The 14,478-nt window shown below is 57.5% G+C and overlaps 1 protein-coding gene across 3 annotated transcripts in view; it reads left to right on the plus strand.

The window, feature by feature from the left end:
- Nucleotides 1–14,478, plus strand: part of CRAMP1 (cramped chromatin regulator homolog 1) — a 52,531-nt gene that overhangs the window by 7,596 nt on the left and 30,457 nt on the right. For 2 of the 3 annotated variants that reach the window (XM_045541101.1, XM_045541100.1), the window contains exons 3-5: nucleotides 2,575–2,768; nucleotides 7,705–7,858; nucleotides 11,639–11,722. In XM_045541101.1, coding sequence (XP_045397057.1) covers nucleotides 2,575–2,768; nucleotides 7,705–7,858; nucleotides 11,639–11,722 — 432 coding nt within the window. Of the gene's footprint in view, nucleotides 1–2,574; nucleotides 2,769–7,704; nucleotides 7,859–11,340; nucleotides 11,542–11,638; nucleotides 11,723–14,478 lie in introns of those variants that run through there. The other variant, XM_045541102.1, reaches the window with a different exon arrangement.

Consider the following 14,478-nt stretch of genomic DNA (forward strand, 5'->3'; position numbering starts at 1 on the left):
ATGCGCCACCATGCCCGGCTAATTTTTTCTAAATATGTTTTTAGTTGTCCAGATAATTTCTTTCTATTTTTAGTAGAGACGGGGGTCTCACTCTTGCTCAGGCTGGTCTCGAACTCCTGACCTTGAGCGATCCACCCGCCTCGGCCTCCCAGAGTGCTAAGATTACAGGCGTGAGCCACCGCGCCCGGCCGAGGTATTGTTTTTGAAAGGCTGAGCATCCCCAAACCTCTCCCCTGTCCGGCGGGAGTGTCACTCTGACTGCTGCACCTTCTCACGCCCAAGGTTGGCTTTGTCGTGCCCTTGACCTTCCCTCCCCTCCGGCTCAGAGACGCACTGCTCTGTTATCCTTTACTGTCATTGTGGCCTGGGTGACCCATGCTGTGATCTGGTAAAATCTCACAGAATTTATCAAGGCCTCTGGATTATGGAATTTTAGAAAACGTCTGCCTACTGCTTCCAGTAGGTACCTAACGCGGCAGGGCGGCAGTGTAAGCCTGCGCGGTGTGGTGGCGCTGCCTGGCAGGTGTGGTGTTGGGAGAAGAGAGCTGAGTGAGCGTTCCTTACGAAGCTGGAAATGACTCTGAAGTCCTTTGTTGTGGGTGGCACAGAGGGGGACAGGCAGCCCTTCCTCAAACAACTGGCCCGAGGAATCAGGTCTCCAGGTGGGCCAGGATGTCCTGTAAAGACGGCATCGGGAACCCGCCCTTAGCTTGCAGCGAAAGCGCCTCTGACTGCCTAGAAAGGGAGGAGAGCGGACTACTGGAAACCTGCCCTAAAGTGGCCACACCTGTGGGGAATGGTCGGGCAGCGCCAGGCTCGTTAGGTTTGCTTTGATGAGGAATGAACAATGTCAAATAACGTGCTGGGTCCTTCCTCACGGAGCCCACTCCGTGGTGCAGCGGGCCTGAGTGGCGTCTCTGCTGGGCGGGCTGGAGTGGGAGACACGTGGAGCCTGCCTTTACTCCGTGACAGTGCGCTTAGGACTGTCAGGACTGAACATGCAAACACTGCACTTTCTGGTAGCACTTTCTGCACCGGTAGAAATGTTCCGTGCTGCCACGAGCCACACGTGGCTGTTGACTACCAGAAGTGTGGCTGGTATGACTTCAGAACTAAGTTTTTAATTTTTTAATTCTAATTAATTAATATTTTAAGTGGCCTCACAGACTACCAGATTGGACAGGACAGCTCTGATAAGCCACCGTTTCTGTGCACCTGGTGGCTTTGCCTCATGAGCCAGCCACACTCATCGCCACACTGACCCGTCTCTCCAGATGGGGGTCGGACCCGTCCCCACAGCGGAGCACATCTGAGTGTGCGAGAACGTTCGGCCCCTGATAGCCGACGTGGATCAGCCCCGTCCAACTCGCGCATCTCCCGAGTCTGGGGCTCCCCGTGCTCACCGGGCAGCCCCCGCAGCAGTTGTTGGTGTTGTTCCGGAGAGTCTTCGCAAGTACATGTGGACTAGCAGCCTTCGGGGTTTTCATTTCTATTATCTGTGAGGATGTCCTGTGAAACTCCTGGCCTTGGTGGCAGACCCCACCGAGGGAGGGAGCAGAGCCCCAGCCAGCACCGGCTGCCTGGGGAGCCTCCCCCGGCCAGGAAGTGAGTCCTGGGTGGCAGGGCCCAAGATTATCTCATTAGGAAAGCATTTTTAACAATAATCTGTAGTCGTTTGGCTTTTGCTTTTTAAAGCATTTTTATTTTTATGATCTCATTTTCACCCTTGTTATAAGATTGTTGCAGAGTTGCAAGGTTTCTCAGCTTTTTGTGGTCCTGCAGTTCCTGGAAGAGAGAGCCCTGGTTATCACAGGGGTAGCTGTGACCACAGGGACATGCTGGGAGTTCCGTTTCCTCTGAGAGGGGCGGGAGGAGTGCGGGGCCTTAAACAGTTCACCTGTGCCCTTTGACCCCAAGCCTGCCTGCCTGCTCTTTGGCGCCGGAGTTCTGAGCCCGCAGCTCCACGGCTCAGGAGGACGCAGCCTGTGTCTTCTCGGGCTTTTCCCTCCCAGCGCCCTGGCCAGAGGCTCAGCGCGAGATCAGGAGCTGGTGCCGTGGTGGAATCCGCAGGGTTCTCCCGCCACTCTCAGAACTCCAGATTCTGTTGGTGGGAATTGATCAAGAATACGGACTAAAGATTCTTAAGCATTGGTGGTTCCGAAGTATTGATTATTTCTCACAGAGGGTAGTGTTTTACAGACGTTAAAATGTTTTCTTGAGTTTGACTCTCAACCCACTTATTTGTAAAGATGGTGAGAATATTTCAGCCAAAACCCTACTTGGAAAAGAAAGATGCAGTGAAATGTGATGTGAGACTTCAGTTCTTGACGGGGCAAGACCTCTGTCTCCATCGTGCACAGCACATCATGGTGCTGTGACACAGTTCCACGAGAGCTCTCTTCTCCTTTCTCTCACTGTGAAAGCGTTTTGCAGAGTCCTTTGGTCGGGTGAGGGTTCTGTCACTGTTGAGGGCCTGCTGGCACCCGGTGGGTCCCCGGGTGGAGGGGGCCTGGGGCTCTGGGCCCTCCCTCCAGCTTTCCGGGGCAGATCACTGTATGGTCCTTTCTCTCCAAGGAGCTGAAGGTGGTGGATCGTCATCTGGAAATGTGTCTGGGGTTGCCCCCGCCGCCCCTGCAGGGGGCTCGCGTTCCTCCTCCCGGAATTTAGGGTCCTCTGGCGGTGAGAAGGAAGAAGGCAAGAGGGCTCGGCGGCAGTGGGAGTCGTGGAGCACAGAGGACAAGAACAGCTTCTTCGAGGGGCTGTACGAGGTGAGTGAGCCGTGGAGGCGAGAGGCCTCTCACCTGCGCCTTCCCACTGTGCCTCCCTCGCACGTGGCCGTGAGGGTGGCAGGTTCCCATGGGAGCCCCGGCCTCGCCTCTGACCGTGGCCTTTTATCTCCTCCTTGTGCCTTGAGAATCCATTGCTGGCTAGTGGGGTTGGGGAGCGAGTGGAGTTGGGGGATTCGTGACTAAGTAGTGGTCCTCCCCTCCCTGGGCCTTCCTTGGACCCTGTGCAGGCTGACTTGGGAGGGAATCCCCTGAGTGGGGGCAGGGGCCGCTTGCCACATCTGTCAGAGTAGCTGGCTAGACCCCAGGCCGTGCCCTGGAACAGGCGGAGAGTCCTGCAGGGAGAGGCGGCACTGCCCAGTGAGCGGGCCGTGCTCTGCTGGCTCTGCGTCCTTGTGTGCTTTGTTTATTTAAATCCTTGTGATATCGTGAACTACTTTTTTATTAACATTAATTGCATTTTTCATGGTATTTCATAGTTCCTTTGCTGAGTATTTTTTTAATACTTATAAATATGCTGCTTCAGATGTAGACAAAGCTACGGTCTGTATGCTTACCATTTTTGTAAATAAAATTTTACTGGAAGCCAACCGTGCCCGTTGATTTACGTGTTGTCTGTGGCTGCCTTTGACCGCAGTGGCGGAAATGGGTAGTTTTGACAGGTACGGAGTGGCCCTCGGGTCGAATCTTTACCTCCTGGCTGGTCGCTGCTCTACCGAACCATCCTCGTGTTACTGATTTTTGAGGTCCTGTGATACGTAATGCTGTAGGGAACATCTTTGTGTACATTCCGTGTTTTAGGCTACTTCTTTGGCATATAGTTTCAGAAGCAGGTTACTCAATCCATGGCGTTATTCTTTTTTTTTTTTGATACAGTCTTGCTCTGTTGCCCGGGCTAGAGTGCCGTGGCGTCAGCCTCGCTTACAGCAACCTCAAACTCCTGGGCTCAAGCAATCCTCCTGCCTCAGCCTCCCGAGTAGCTGGGACTACAGGCATGCACCACCATGCCCGGCTAATTTTTTTCTATATGTTCTTAGTTGTCCCTATGATTTCTTTCTGTTTTTAGTAGAGACGGGGTTTTGCTCTTGCTCAGGCTGGTCTCGAACTCCTGAGCTCAAACAATCTGCCCGCCTTGGCCTCCCAGAGTGCTAGGATTACAGGTGTGAGCCACCACGCCCGGCCAGAACCTTATTCTTTTAATAGACAATTGGGGTGATGGAAAAGTCTTGCCAAGCCTAAGAAACAGTTGGCTCAAAAAAGGAGCAAGGCTTTGGAGTGTAAACCATGGTGTGTTTGTGGAGAGATCAGAGACGAGACACTTCGGAACGCAGGCAGCGAACTGGACTGCGGGCTGTTCCGTGGTTGGGCCGCTCCCTTCCTGGGGCTGGCAGTTGAGTTCTGCCCATCCCACTTGGACAGCACTGATGTGCCCGTGTGGCCTGGTTGTCCAGAGAGAGTGAAATGTGCACACGAGTCTTGTTGGAGTAGATATCAAGTCCTTCAAACAAACACAGATGTGCCTTTTTTTCCCTGTGAGTCTTGGAATAAAGCACAGGGGTCATTGTGTGGATGGCGTCCCCAGGTGCCTGCTGTAAGCTGTCTGTCAGGCGTGGGGACCGGTGGGTCCTGGGGTGTTTTCAGAACCAGCAACCACTGCTGATTCTTGCCTGAAACACTCAGTGCTGCGGTGAGGCCCTTCCTTCCTGGGGAGACACATGCCCTGCAGGGTCTGGCTACTGTGCTTGTCCCCTGAAAGTGGCAGAGGGAGAGCCCTCGTTCACGACCCCTACCTGTCTTCAAGCGAGTTGGCTCCTCTCCTTGTGGGGCTACCTTCTTGTTTTAGTTTTGCTGCCAGGTGGGTGTTTGTCGTGAGAGCTCCTGAAATCCTTGGTTAGTAATAGTAACTGGCTGTTCTGATCGTGTAATGCTTTCACTGTTGACACTGTGCATCTCAGAGTGTGTGTGTCTGTCACTTTGTGTGTCTGACCAAAACGCGTGGCACTCTGGTGGGTCTTGCTGTATCAGGTTGGGGCAAGGTGACCATTAAGATCTCGAGCTGTGGGATCCTGGTGGCTGAGCACAGGCCTCTGCTCTGAGGAGTGTTGCTTCTCTAAATGCTAATGAAGGTCGCTGCCTTTTTGATACCCATACGTGTCTGACTTCATTATGCTTCTAGTGACAGAACCCAGCTCAGTGCAGCTCAGAGTGGAGGGATTGAGCCACTTTCATAGCTGGGAGGAACAGGGAGGGGCTCCGCCATGGGGCCCCAGTCTGCCACCCCAAGGCACGGGCCGCCTTCTGGCCCCAGCCTAGTTAGGGCAGTGCTGGACACGAGGTCAGACTGGCCCCTCGAGTCCCCACCCATCCAGACGCCTCCCTGTGGCCAGGGCCCCGTGCCCACTGTTGGTGGGGGTGGGGCCGGCACCTGAGCCTCTCCGCCTCTGAGCGCCCTTCCTGTCAGCGGAGTTGGGTGCAAAGCCTGCTGCTGGCACTTCATTTCCCTTCTCACATTTGCCGTCTGTCCGTGTGTGTTTCTGCCACACAATTCCTGGTTTCCCACATTTCGTCCTCACAGCCAGGGTCCTGTGCTCATTGTCCACCACGTCCAGAGCGGCCGTAAGGCCTCCCCGAGTGTGTGGCCATGCGCCCTGTCCTCTGCACCTGCCTGCACCTTCCCCCGTCCTGCGCACGGAGCTCGGCTTGTCACTGTCTCCCGACCCCCTGTAGGTGCTGTGAGTTTCTGAGTCTTCGCCTCCAAACAGCTTTCTCTTACTTTCAACTCTGCCTCGTTTTTGTTGTTGCCACCACCGTTTATTTGTCTAGTTCACAGCTAAGGATAGGGCGCTTGGTTGTGCTAGCAGTGCCGGGAGGGAGGCCTTGCCCTTGTGGGCTTCCGGTCCTACCAGAGCGAGATGCAGGCACGGAAGGAGGTGGGTGATGAAACGCCAGGTGCCGCCAGGGGCTGTTAGACCTCGGGAGGCAGCACAGCCGAGAAATAGGGTCGGGAGTCGAGAAACCCGGGTTCTGGTCCGAGCCTGGGAGGTCACTTGGCCTCTGCTTGCCCGGCTGCAGAGGGACAGGGCTGGCCGCGTCTGTTCCACCTCGGTTCTCGTCTGAGGCTGAGGGTGTGGAGGGAGGAGGGTCCGGTCTGGGCTGTAAGGGAAGGTGTTTCAGACGTAGCTTTGCCGCCTGTGTTTTCTCTGCGTTCCTTTTTAAAACAATGAACAAGCTGCTTTTTTTTTTTTTTTCAGTTTATTTTTATTTTTTAACTTTTCCTTTTGAAACATTTCAGACTTAAAAAAAGTTGTAAAAAGGGGACAGAGAATTCCCACATCCCCTCCTCCCTGCTTCCCCAGCGTCAGCGTAACCGTAGGTGACAAGCTTGCGTGCGTCCTGCTCACTCCACCGCCTTCCAGGGCCCAACAGGCACCCCGGGTTCTGGGCCAGGGTTCCACGTGGCACTTGGTTGTGTGACCCCCAAGGCTCCTGCAGGCTGGGGCAGTTCCTCAGTGTCTCTCCCTCTCCCTCTCTCTCTTCCTTTCGTGACCCTGACGCTTTTGAAGTTGCCCAGCCTGTTTGTGGAGGGTCCTCAGTTTGGGCTTATCTGCAGTTCCCTCCTGGTCCAATTTACGTGATGCGTTTCTGTCGAGAATTCCACAGCGGTGATGTGTCCTTCCTGGTGCATCGCTGGGAAGTGCTCGATGTGACCTGTCTCGGTCCCGGTGACATTAGCCTCTATCTCTGCATTCAGTGGGTGTCTGCTGGGTCTCAGAGCGTGTGAATGTCCTGCTTGTCATTGCCTCCCCCCGATGTCAACGCCCGTCGCTGCCATGGTGTCTGTTCACCTGTTTCCTTTCTCCTTTCCGTACTCCCTGGTGGAGTCACGCGAGGAGAAGCCCTGCCTCCATGTTTACGTGGTCATTCAGTTATTTATTTACAGTTATGCACACATGGACTTAGGTTTGTTTTATTCTATGGGTCATGGGTCATGTCATTGTTGGTTTTATTGCCCAGATGACACCAGATTTGATCTCTGGAGCCGCTTCACATTGGCTCCTGTGTCCTCTGGACATGTTTTTGTCACCCTGCAGCATGTCTCCCTTTCTGGCACCTTGAGGTATTTTGGGCTCACCTGCCGCCCTCCCTGCCCCAGCCCTGAAGTCGGCCGTTTCCCCAGGAGCCGCTCGCTGTGGAAAGCGTGTTTGGCACCAGCAGCGGGCACTGGGGAGCTGTTGCTGCGGGTGCCCTGCCCAGGGCCCGTCCCGCTGGTATTCCGAGCTTGCCTTTGATGAGGTTGTCCGGCAGCCGGTTCTCTGTGGCGGGCCCTGGGGCAGCACTGGTGGTGGCCTGCCCTCTGGGAGTCTGCGCTGTGCTCCGCTTTTGCAGGGAGCCGTTCGGGGAGGGTCAGCCCGCAGGTGTGATCAGAGCCCATGCTGTGTGTTCTGTCAGTGCTCACGCTTGCCGTCCTCGCTGTGGTCCAGAATGCGTTCTGCGTGGCCAGAGCCACGGGTTTCTGAGCAGTTGGTCTGTTTTATTTTTAAGGTGCCAGGTGTGCACCACGCTGGGCACCCTCGTCCCTCCTGCCTCCTGGTGATTTCCTCCATGGCCGTCCCAGTTCATGGTCTCCGTAGAGCTCTCGAGATTGAACCCGGTGGCCGTGTGACGAGCTCGGTTTCTCCTGCTCGGGGCCTTGCCACATGCTGTGGTAGTTCTGTCCCCGAGTTTCTGCTGTTACTTTACCCTTTTTCCTGATTAAACCTAGGGTCCTAGGAAGTCAAAGCTGAAGTCCCGACACGAGAGCTGGGAAGGACAACCTGCTTGTCCATGCCAGGCTGTTTCCCTTCTCGGGAAGCATCCGCCTCCCACGGAGGGCTGCGTGCTTTTAACCGCGTGCTTTTGCCCCGGACTTGTTTTCCAGCACGGGAAAGACTTCGAAGCCATCCAGAACAACATCGCCCTGAAGTACAGGAAGAAAGGCAAGCCCGCGAGCATGGTGAAGAACAAGGAGCAGGTGCGCCACTTCTACTACCGCACCTGGCACAAGATCACCAAGTACATCGACTTCGACCACGGTGAGTGCGCCCGGGCCAGGGCCTCTCCTGCTGGAGTGCGGGTTCTGGCATGTTCCCACCCAGCCGCTCAGCCCGCGTTTCCTCGCCTTGTGCTTTGGTGGTTTGCCGGGTAACTCTTGGTCAGCTTGAATTTGGAGGAAGCTCCGGGGTTCTGACTGCTGCTTTCCTGGGTTGTGTGCTGTGTGCCCCTGGTGGCCTGTGGGTCCTGGGTCGGGCCTGGTTCCCGCCGTGAGCGAGGGCCCCGGGGTCCAGCCAGGGGACCAGGCTGCAAGTGCTGTGCCGGCCATACTCCGAGCGGGACACGTGGGGGTGGGAGTCGGGCAGGGCTGGCCCTGGCCTGCCCGGGTGGCTGGTTGGCTCTCCCAGGCTCTGCCCGCCTGTATTTGAATCCAGATCGCGCAGGCCCGCGTTAGTCACGTGACTGGCTCACCTCCAGGCACGCCTCTGGCCAGAGCACCCCGTGTTCATCACGGTCTCTGTACCTTGGAGATGTGGTTGCCTGCCACCTCCACGTGTCGGGAGAACCTCTCCCCTGCCGTGCTCAGTCCTGCTCTCCGTGCACTCACTTCGCTGGTGCCTCCACGCGCCTGGGCCCTCCTCTTTCCCACTCGCGCTGTGCCTGGGGTAGCATGGCCGTGCCGCTCCTCCTTGAGCCCTTGCCTCTGTGCCCTCACGCCCGCTGGAGCCTCTTGTCTCAGCCCCCCCCTGCTGTGTCTGCTGTCCACGCTGCCTGGTCCCAAAGGCTCTCTCGAAATGAGGTGGCCAGCCACAGGAGCAGCGGTGGGGAGGCTGTTCGGTAGCTGGTGTTGACACGGGAATGGGATTCCACAGGCCTCCATCGGAAAGTCTGTTGTGCCTCGGGGACGCCCGGGTCCCCAGTGTAGACTCCCGATTCATGTTCTTCTCCGAGGCTCAGGGCACATCTTCAGGGTCTGCCAAACCTAGGCTGCTTCCTGTGTTGACTTGGGAGGGCACCTAAGCAAATGTTTCCTTTCTATTTTTGTCACCTTTCCCTACCGTGCGGGCTCCTAATCCTGCACCTCCTCTGGTGCCTGGCAGTATCCCTCCCCTCCAGGCCTCCCCTCCCGTCGGGGATGAAGGGTGGAGGCTCCCACACAGCCGCTGGGCGGCTCAGACCGGCCGGAGCCCTTCCCCTCTCTGAGTGGCCCGTGCTTTCCTCCCTCCCTCCCTCCCTCCATGCCCTGGTGTCCCCTGCTGCTGCGTCCTGGTGGGGGCCTGCGTGATGCGCCTCGTTTCTGTGGAGTCACAGCTCCCCTGCGTTCTCTGCCAGGTCCCTGCCATCTCTCAGCCGGGGGCCGCCGGCCTCTGCCCACGCTTGCCTGGGCCCCTGGCACGGTCGAGCCTTCGCAGCTGGCGTCAGCCTGAGGCTGGAGGTCAGCGGGACACTGAGGTGTCTGGGTTCCTGTACCGTGCAGGTGGCAGCAGGTTTTATACACCTGTCGTGGTGCTTCCGACCGGGCTGAGAAGCAGCCGTCTGCAGTGTGTGGCGTTGCTGACGCGCGACGCAGAGTGGGAACCGCAGTGTGTGCAGGAACGCGCCCACTCCGCCCCACTACTGCGCGGGAGCCCGGCCTTCCTGTGCACCACCGTCTGGGGTCTGGTTGTCTCGTTAATCCTGTGCGGTTTCCACACAGATGGATGAGTCCTGCCGGCCACCGTGCCGTTGTCACCACAGAGGGTGACGTCTGTGTGCATCCACGTCTCTGCTGGTGTCTCTTGTCAGGCGTGGCTTGTTGCACAGACCCAGCGTCTGGATGAGGCAAGCTCTATTCCTCCCCGGGCCTGGGACGAAACCCCCGGGGGCCGTGCTGGGGAGGCAGCAGGGGGACGCCAGCTGGACCCCTGCTCTGTCCCTCTGCCCCCTTTCCCCTCGTCAACTTTCTGTGCTTTCTTGCTCTTGATGCTGTTTTCTTCTCTCTTCTGGGTTGTAGGTTTTTTCCTTTTTGCCATTTCAAATAGGAGGATTAAAAACAATTTTTTTTTTTTAATTTTGGAGACAGGGTCTCACTCTGTCACCCAGGCTAGAGTGCAGTGGCCTTGTCATAGCTCACAGCAGCCTCAGCTTCCCGGGCGCGAGGGATCCTCCTGCCGCAGCCTCCCGAGTGGCTGGGACTGCACAGTAGGTGCCACCACCACACCTGGCTGATTTTTTATTTTTTGTAGAGATGGGATCTTTCTATGTTGTCCAGTCTGGTCTCAAACTCCTGGTCTCAAGTGATCCTCCCACTTCAGCCTCCCCCCAAAACATTTTTTTAATTGAGACATAACCCACATACCATAAAATTCATCATGTAAAGTGTACAATTTAGTGGTTTTTAGTGTATTTACAAGATGTTTCAGCCATCAGTACTGTCTAGTTCTGGAATATTTTCATCATCCCAAAAGGAAACCCTGGGCCCTCAGCCCTGGAATCTTCCAGTTTACTGTGTGTCTTCGTGGATTTCCCTGTCACGCACATTCCTCATAAACAAAATCATGCAGTGTGTGCCCTTCATGTCTAGCTTCTTCCGCCGAGCACAGCGCTCGCAGGGCTCATCCGCATCATGGCGCCTCTCAGAACCGTGGTCCTTTTCACCGCTGAGTAATACTCCGCTGCGTGGACAGACCACATTGTGGTTACACAGTGAACGGCGAGCCTTAGCGTTTCCTGAGTTCTGGTTGCCTTTGAGGGTCTGGTGAGATCTTGGGTCTCGGGAAGGCGTCACGGACAGTTGGCCTCTGGTGTGGGCAGTGTCCTAGGCCCTCAGGGCCACCCAAGGTCCGGAAGCCTTGCTTTACATCCTCAAAAACTTATTCTCCACTTACTGATGTATTTTTCTTTTCTTTTCCTGTTACTATAAACACAGCCAGATGTCAGAGCCTTGAAAAGAGGGCTCTGGGGAGAGAACCAGAGGGTGCCGTTGGGCAGGAGCATGGAAGGGACAAGCAGCCTTCGTCCCTGCTCTGGGATGACCCAGAGGTGCCTCCACTCTGTTGTACCTGTGAGGTTCAGCTTCATGTAATTGAAAAAGTCAAAACGACAGTGGCCCGAGCAGCTTAGGCTTTATGCTCTTCACATCAGGTTTGCTTGGAGGCAGCGTCCCATCCCTCTGCTTGGCCATCCCTGCTGCGTTGCTGGGGGCAGGACGGCTCCAGGGAGGCGCTCCTGAGGGGAGTGTGGGCAGGAGAGCCCACTCCCGCCCGGGTCCCCCTCCCGCAGGAGCTCCCACGGCCGTCTGCTCGCACCAGAGGCCGAGTGTGGAGTGTGGAGCACGTCCAGCCGAACCTGTCCTGGCCTGTTTGCCCCTGGATAGGCCGGGCTGCTGCTGAGGGTGGAGAGTGAACGTCAGGCACAGCAAGGATCTGAGGCCTGGTTCCCTGTCCTGCCTGGCCCCAGCACTTGGGTCCATCCGTGTGTGCGGAGACGGGTGACAGAACAGGCCCAGTGCTGTTCACCTCCACTGCCCCCGCTGCCTCCTTGAGAACGCCGGTGCCCCGCGTTCTGTTTTCTCCTCGGGACACTCGCCCTGCTTGTTAGGGGTGATTTTCTAACTGCTTCCCCCTTGTTTGTGTTTAACTTTTATTTTGAAAATTGCAGAAGCAGCACCGTGTTCTGTGCATTCCACCTGGCGTTCCCAGGTTGACGGCTCGCAGGGTCAGGGCGCAACGATCAAAACCGCGAAGTGGGTGCGAGCCTCGGGTCGGCCCTGCGCACGTGAGCCAAGTCGCCCTGGGCGTCCGTCTCCCTCTCTAACGCGCTCCCCCTTTCTCGCCCCGCAGTGTTCTCCCGAGGGCTCAAGAAGTCGTCCCAGGAGCTGTACGGCCTCATCTGCTACGGCGAGTTGCGCAAGAAGATTGGGGGCTGTGAGTACACTCCCCCGTTGGGGCCCTGCTGTCCTTGTCACCATAGATCTTAGTGCCCAGGAATGCTTCTATTTTCCTTGTATCTTGAAAACATTCTGGTGACAGGAAAACTGAAGGATGTGACCACAGCCGTGCACCTGCACTTAGCCTCGCCAGTCGCTCACGTTCACCCCGTTGTGCTCTCTACTCTCTGTGTTCACGCACACGCGTCTACTATTTGACTGTAAGGCCCACATCACCTGCGAGTGCGGACGTTTTGCCACACAGCCACTGTCCTGCCACCACACCCAGGACGGCGAGCAGAGACGGGCACGGGAATCTGTGTGACCTTCTGCCGCATCCGGGTTTCCTAAACCCCCCAAACCTCGGTCTGGGCTCCTGTCCAGGGCCGCGTGACTGGGGATCTCCCCCAGTCTCTGCCCCGGAGCAGCCTGCACTGCCTGGTCTGTCACGACGCTGGCGTTTTGAAGAGTCCAAGCCTCTCCCCTCATGTTGGATTGGCCCTGGTTGTCCCCTTGAGGCCAGGTTCCCTTTAGACGTTTCTGACACCAGCATTGGTAGGGACGCTCTGGCCTTCCCGGGTACCTCTTGGCCCTGCCTGTCCTCCCTGTGTGGCCCCAGACAGCGCCTTACCCATCCATGGGGTGTTGTAGGGCGCACACCTCAGGCTGCTTCAGAGGTTAAGTGAAATGCCCGTGACCTACGGCGACAAGCCCTCGCCACCCCAGTCAGCTCGGGGCGGGTGGCAGACCGGGGAGGGCGTGTCAGCTAGTCACCCTCTACCTGCTGTGCTCTGGCCCTTGCTGTCCCTCTGTCTTGTCCTCACTCCTGGTGGGCAGCGCTGTGAGCCAGGCTGGCAATTGTGTCTGGGAGGCGCTGCCTTCCTGCCATGTCTGTCTCCTCCGCAGCAGGTGCTCTGTCTCCCTCCTCCAGCCCACCTCTCCCCAGCGCGGCCGCTGCGCTGCCCCGTCCTACCCGTGGGGGCCAGAGGCTAGCGGGCAGCGCCCTGCTCCTGGGCCCGTTTGGGCCTGCCGTGCCAGCTCCTCACCCACTCCTGCACCTCCTGCCCACCCACCGTGCTGGTCAGCCCTCCTCTGCCTCTGGAAGCGTTTGCATTCAACAACCCCTCGTGCTACAGCTCTCTCAGCTGTCCCCTTCCAGGAAGAACAAGGACAACTCAGTCTTTTTTTTCTTTCTTTCTTTTTTTTTTTTTTTTTGAGGCAGAGTCTCACTCTGTTGCCCAGGCTAGAGTGCCGTGGCGTCAGCCTAGCTCACAGCAACCTCAAACTCCTGGGCTCAAGCAATCCTACTGCCTCAGCCTCCTGAGTAGCTGGGACTACAGGCATGTGCCACCATGCCCAGCTAATTTTTTGTATGTATATTTTTAGTTGTCCAGCTAATTTCTTTCTATTTTTGTAGAGATGGAGTCTTGCTCTTGCTCAGGCTGGTCTTGAACTCCTCAGCTCGAGCGATTTTCGCGCCTCGGCCTCGCAGAGTGTTAGGATTACAGGCGTGAGCCACCGCGCCCGGCTGACAACCCAGTCTTGACCACGTGTCCCCACTCCCTGTTGCCTGGTCCTTCTGGACCGCCGCCCGGGTCCCGGTTCCCTCCACAGACACTTGACCGGTATCTGTCTTCTCCGGCCTGCCTGTCAGTCCCCGCCAGCTAGTGGCCCTATGGGGATGCCCTGGCCCCCAGCCCTGGGGCCTCTTCCCATGAGGCCTCTGCACCTCTCACTCTGCCGACTGCTGACACGCCTGCATCATGGGTCCTTGTCTTCGGCCTTTGTCTCTCCTTCTGGTTCTTGGTTCTCGTCGGGGTGGCCTTGCCCAGTCCTGCGGCTTCAGGTGCCACCTGTATGTGGAGGACTTCCATTGCCACCTCTGCTCCCACGGTGACTGCCCACCTGACCCAGGACACTGTGAGCCTCAGCACCGTCGCTGCCCCCATGTCCTGGCCACTCCTGCTCATCTCAGCCTCGGCCCCAGCACAGAGGCAGCTGCCTAACGCAGTGCCCCGGGGGCTGCCCCACCGCCCCAAGTCCTCCCTCCCCAGCCTCGTCTTCCCTGCTCACCTCATGGGGGTCCGGCCAGGGCTCTCAGCCCCGCCTCCCTCTGATCTCTGCTTCCTCTGCTCCATCCTTCTCTCTCCTTGCCCTAGATAGCATCTATTCATGGCGGTGCTTGGGGTTCTGCCCTGTTGTGGGCACGGTGCCGTGGCCCCTCTGGGCATCTTTGACTTCACCTGAGTCTGTGGACTCCTCGCCTTGTCCATTCCCTGCCCGGGACCTTGGGCTTCTTCACTTTCCCCGGAGCATCATGGGACTCCCCAACCAAGAGTCTCTGTGCGCGGGCGTCAGGCCCATCTTCCCGGCCACACCTCACTCCCCTCCTGGGTGCCCCTTGCCCAGCTGTGGGCTCCTGCCATGCCCAGTCCTGGGAAATGCTGGCCAGTCCCTGTGGCCCCGCTCACATCCCACTCAGAGGCACGCTCACACGCACACCTGTGGCAGCCCTCTCCCCCACTGGGGGTTTCTCCCTTCTGAGCCCCTGCCCACCACTTGCCTTCACGGAACACACGGTCACGTGCCGGGCTCCGTGGTGCCCTCGCTTTGCCTGTTGTGGAAGGTACACCCAGCCCTGTCGTGTCCCCGAGTGCCTGCGCGTTGGCGGCTTTGCCTATCGTGGAAGGTACACCCGGCCCTGTCGTGTCCCCGAGTGCCTGCGCGTTGGCAGCTTTGCCTGTTGTGGAAGGT

This window comes from Lemur catta, chromosome 2 (assembly GCF_020740605.2).
Source record: "Lemur catta isolate mLemCat1 chromosome 2, mLemCat1.pri, whole genome shotgun sequence".
In the NCBI taxonomy this organism is placed as follows: domain Eukaryota; kingdom Metazoa; phylum Chordata; class Mammalia; order Primates; family Lemuridae; genus Lemur; species Lemur catta.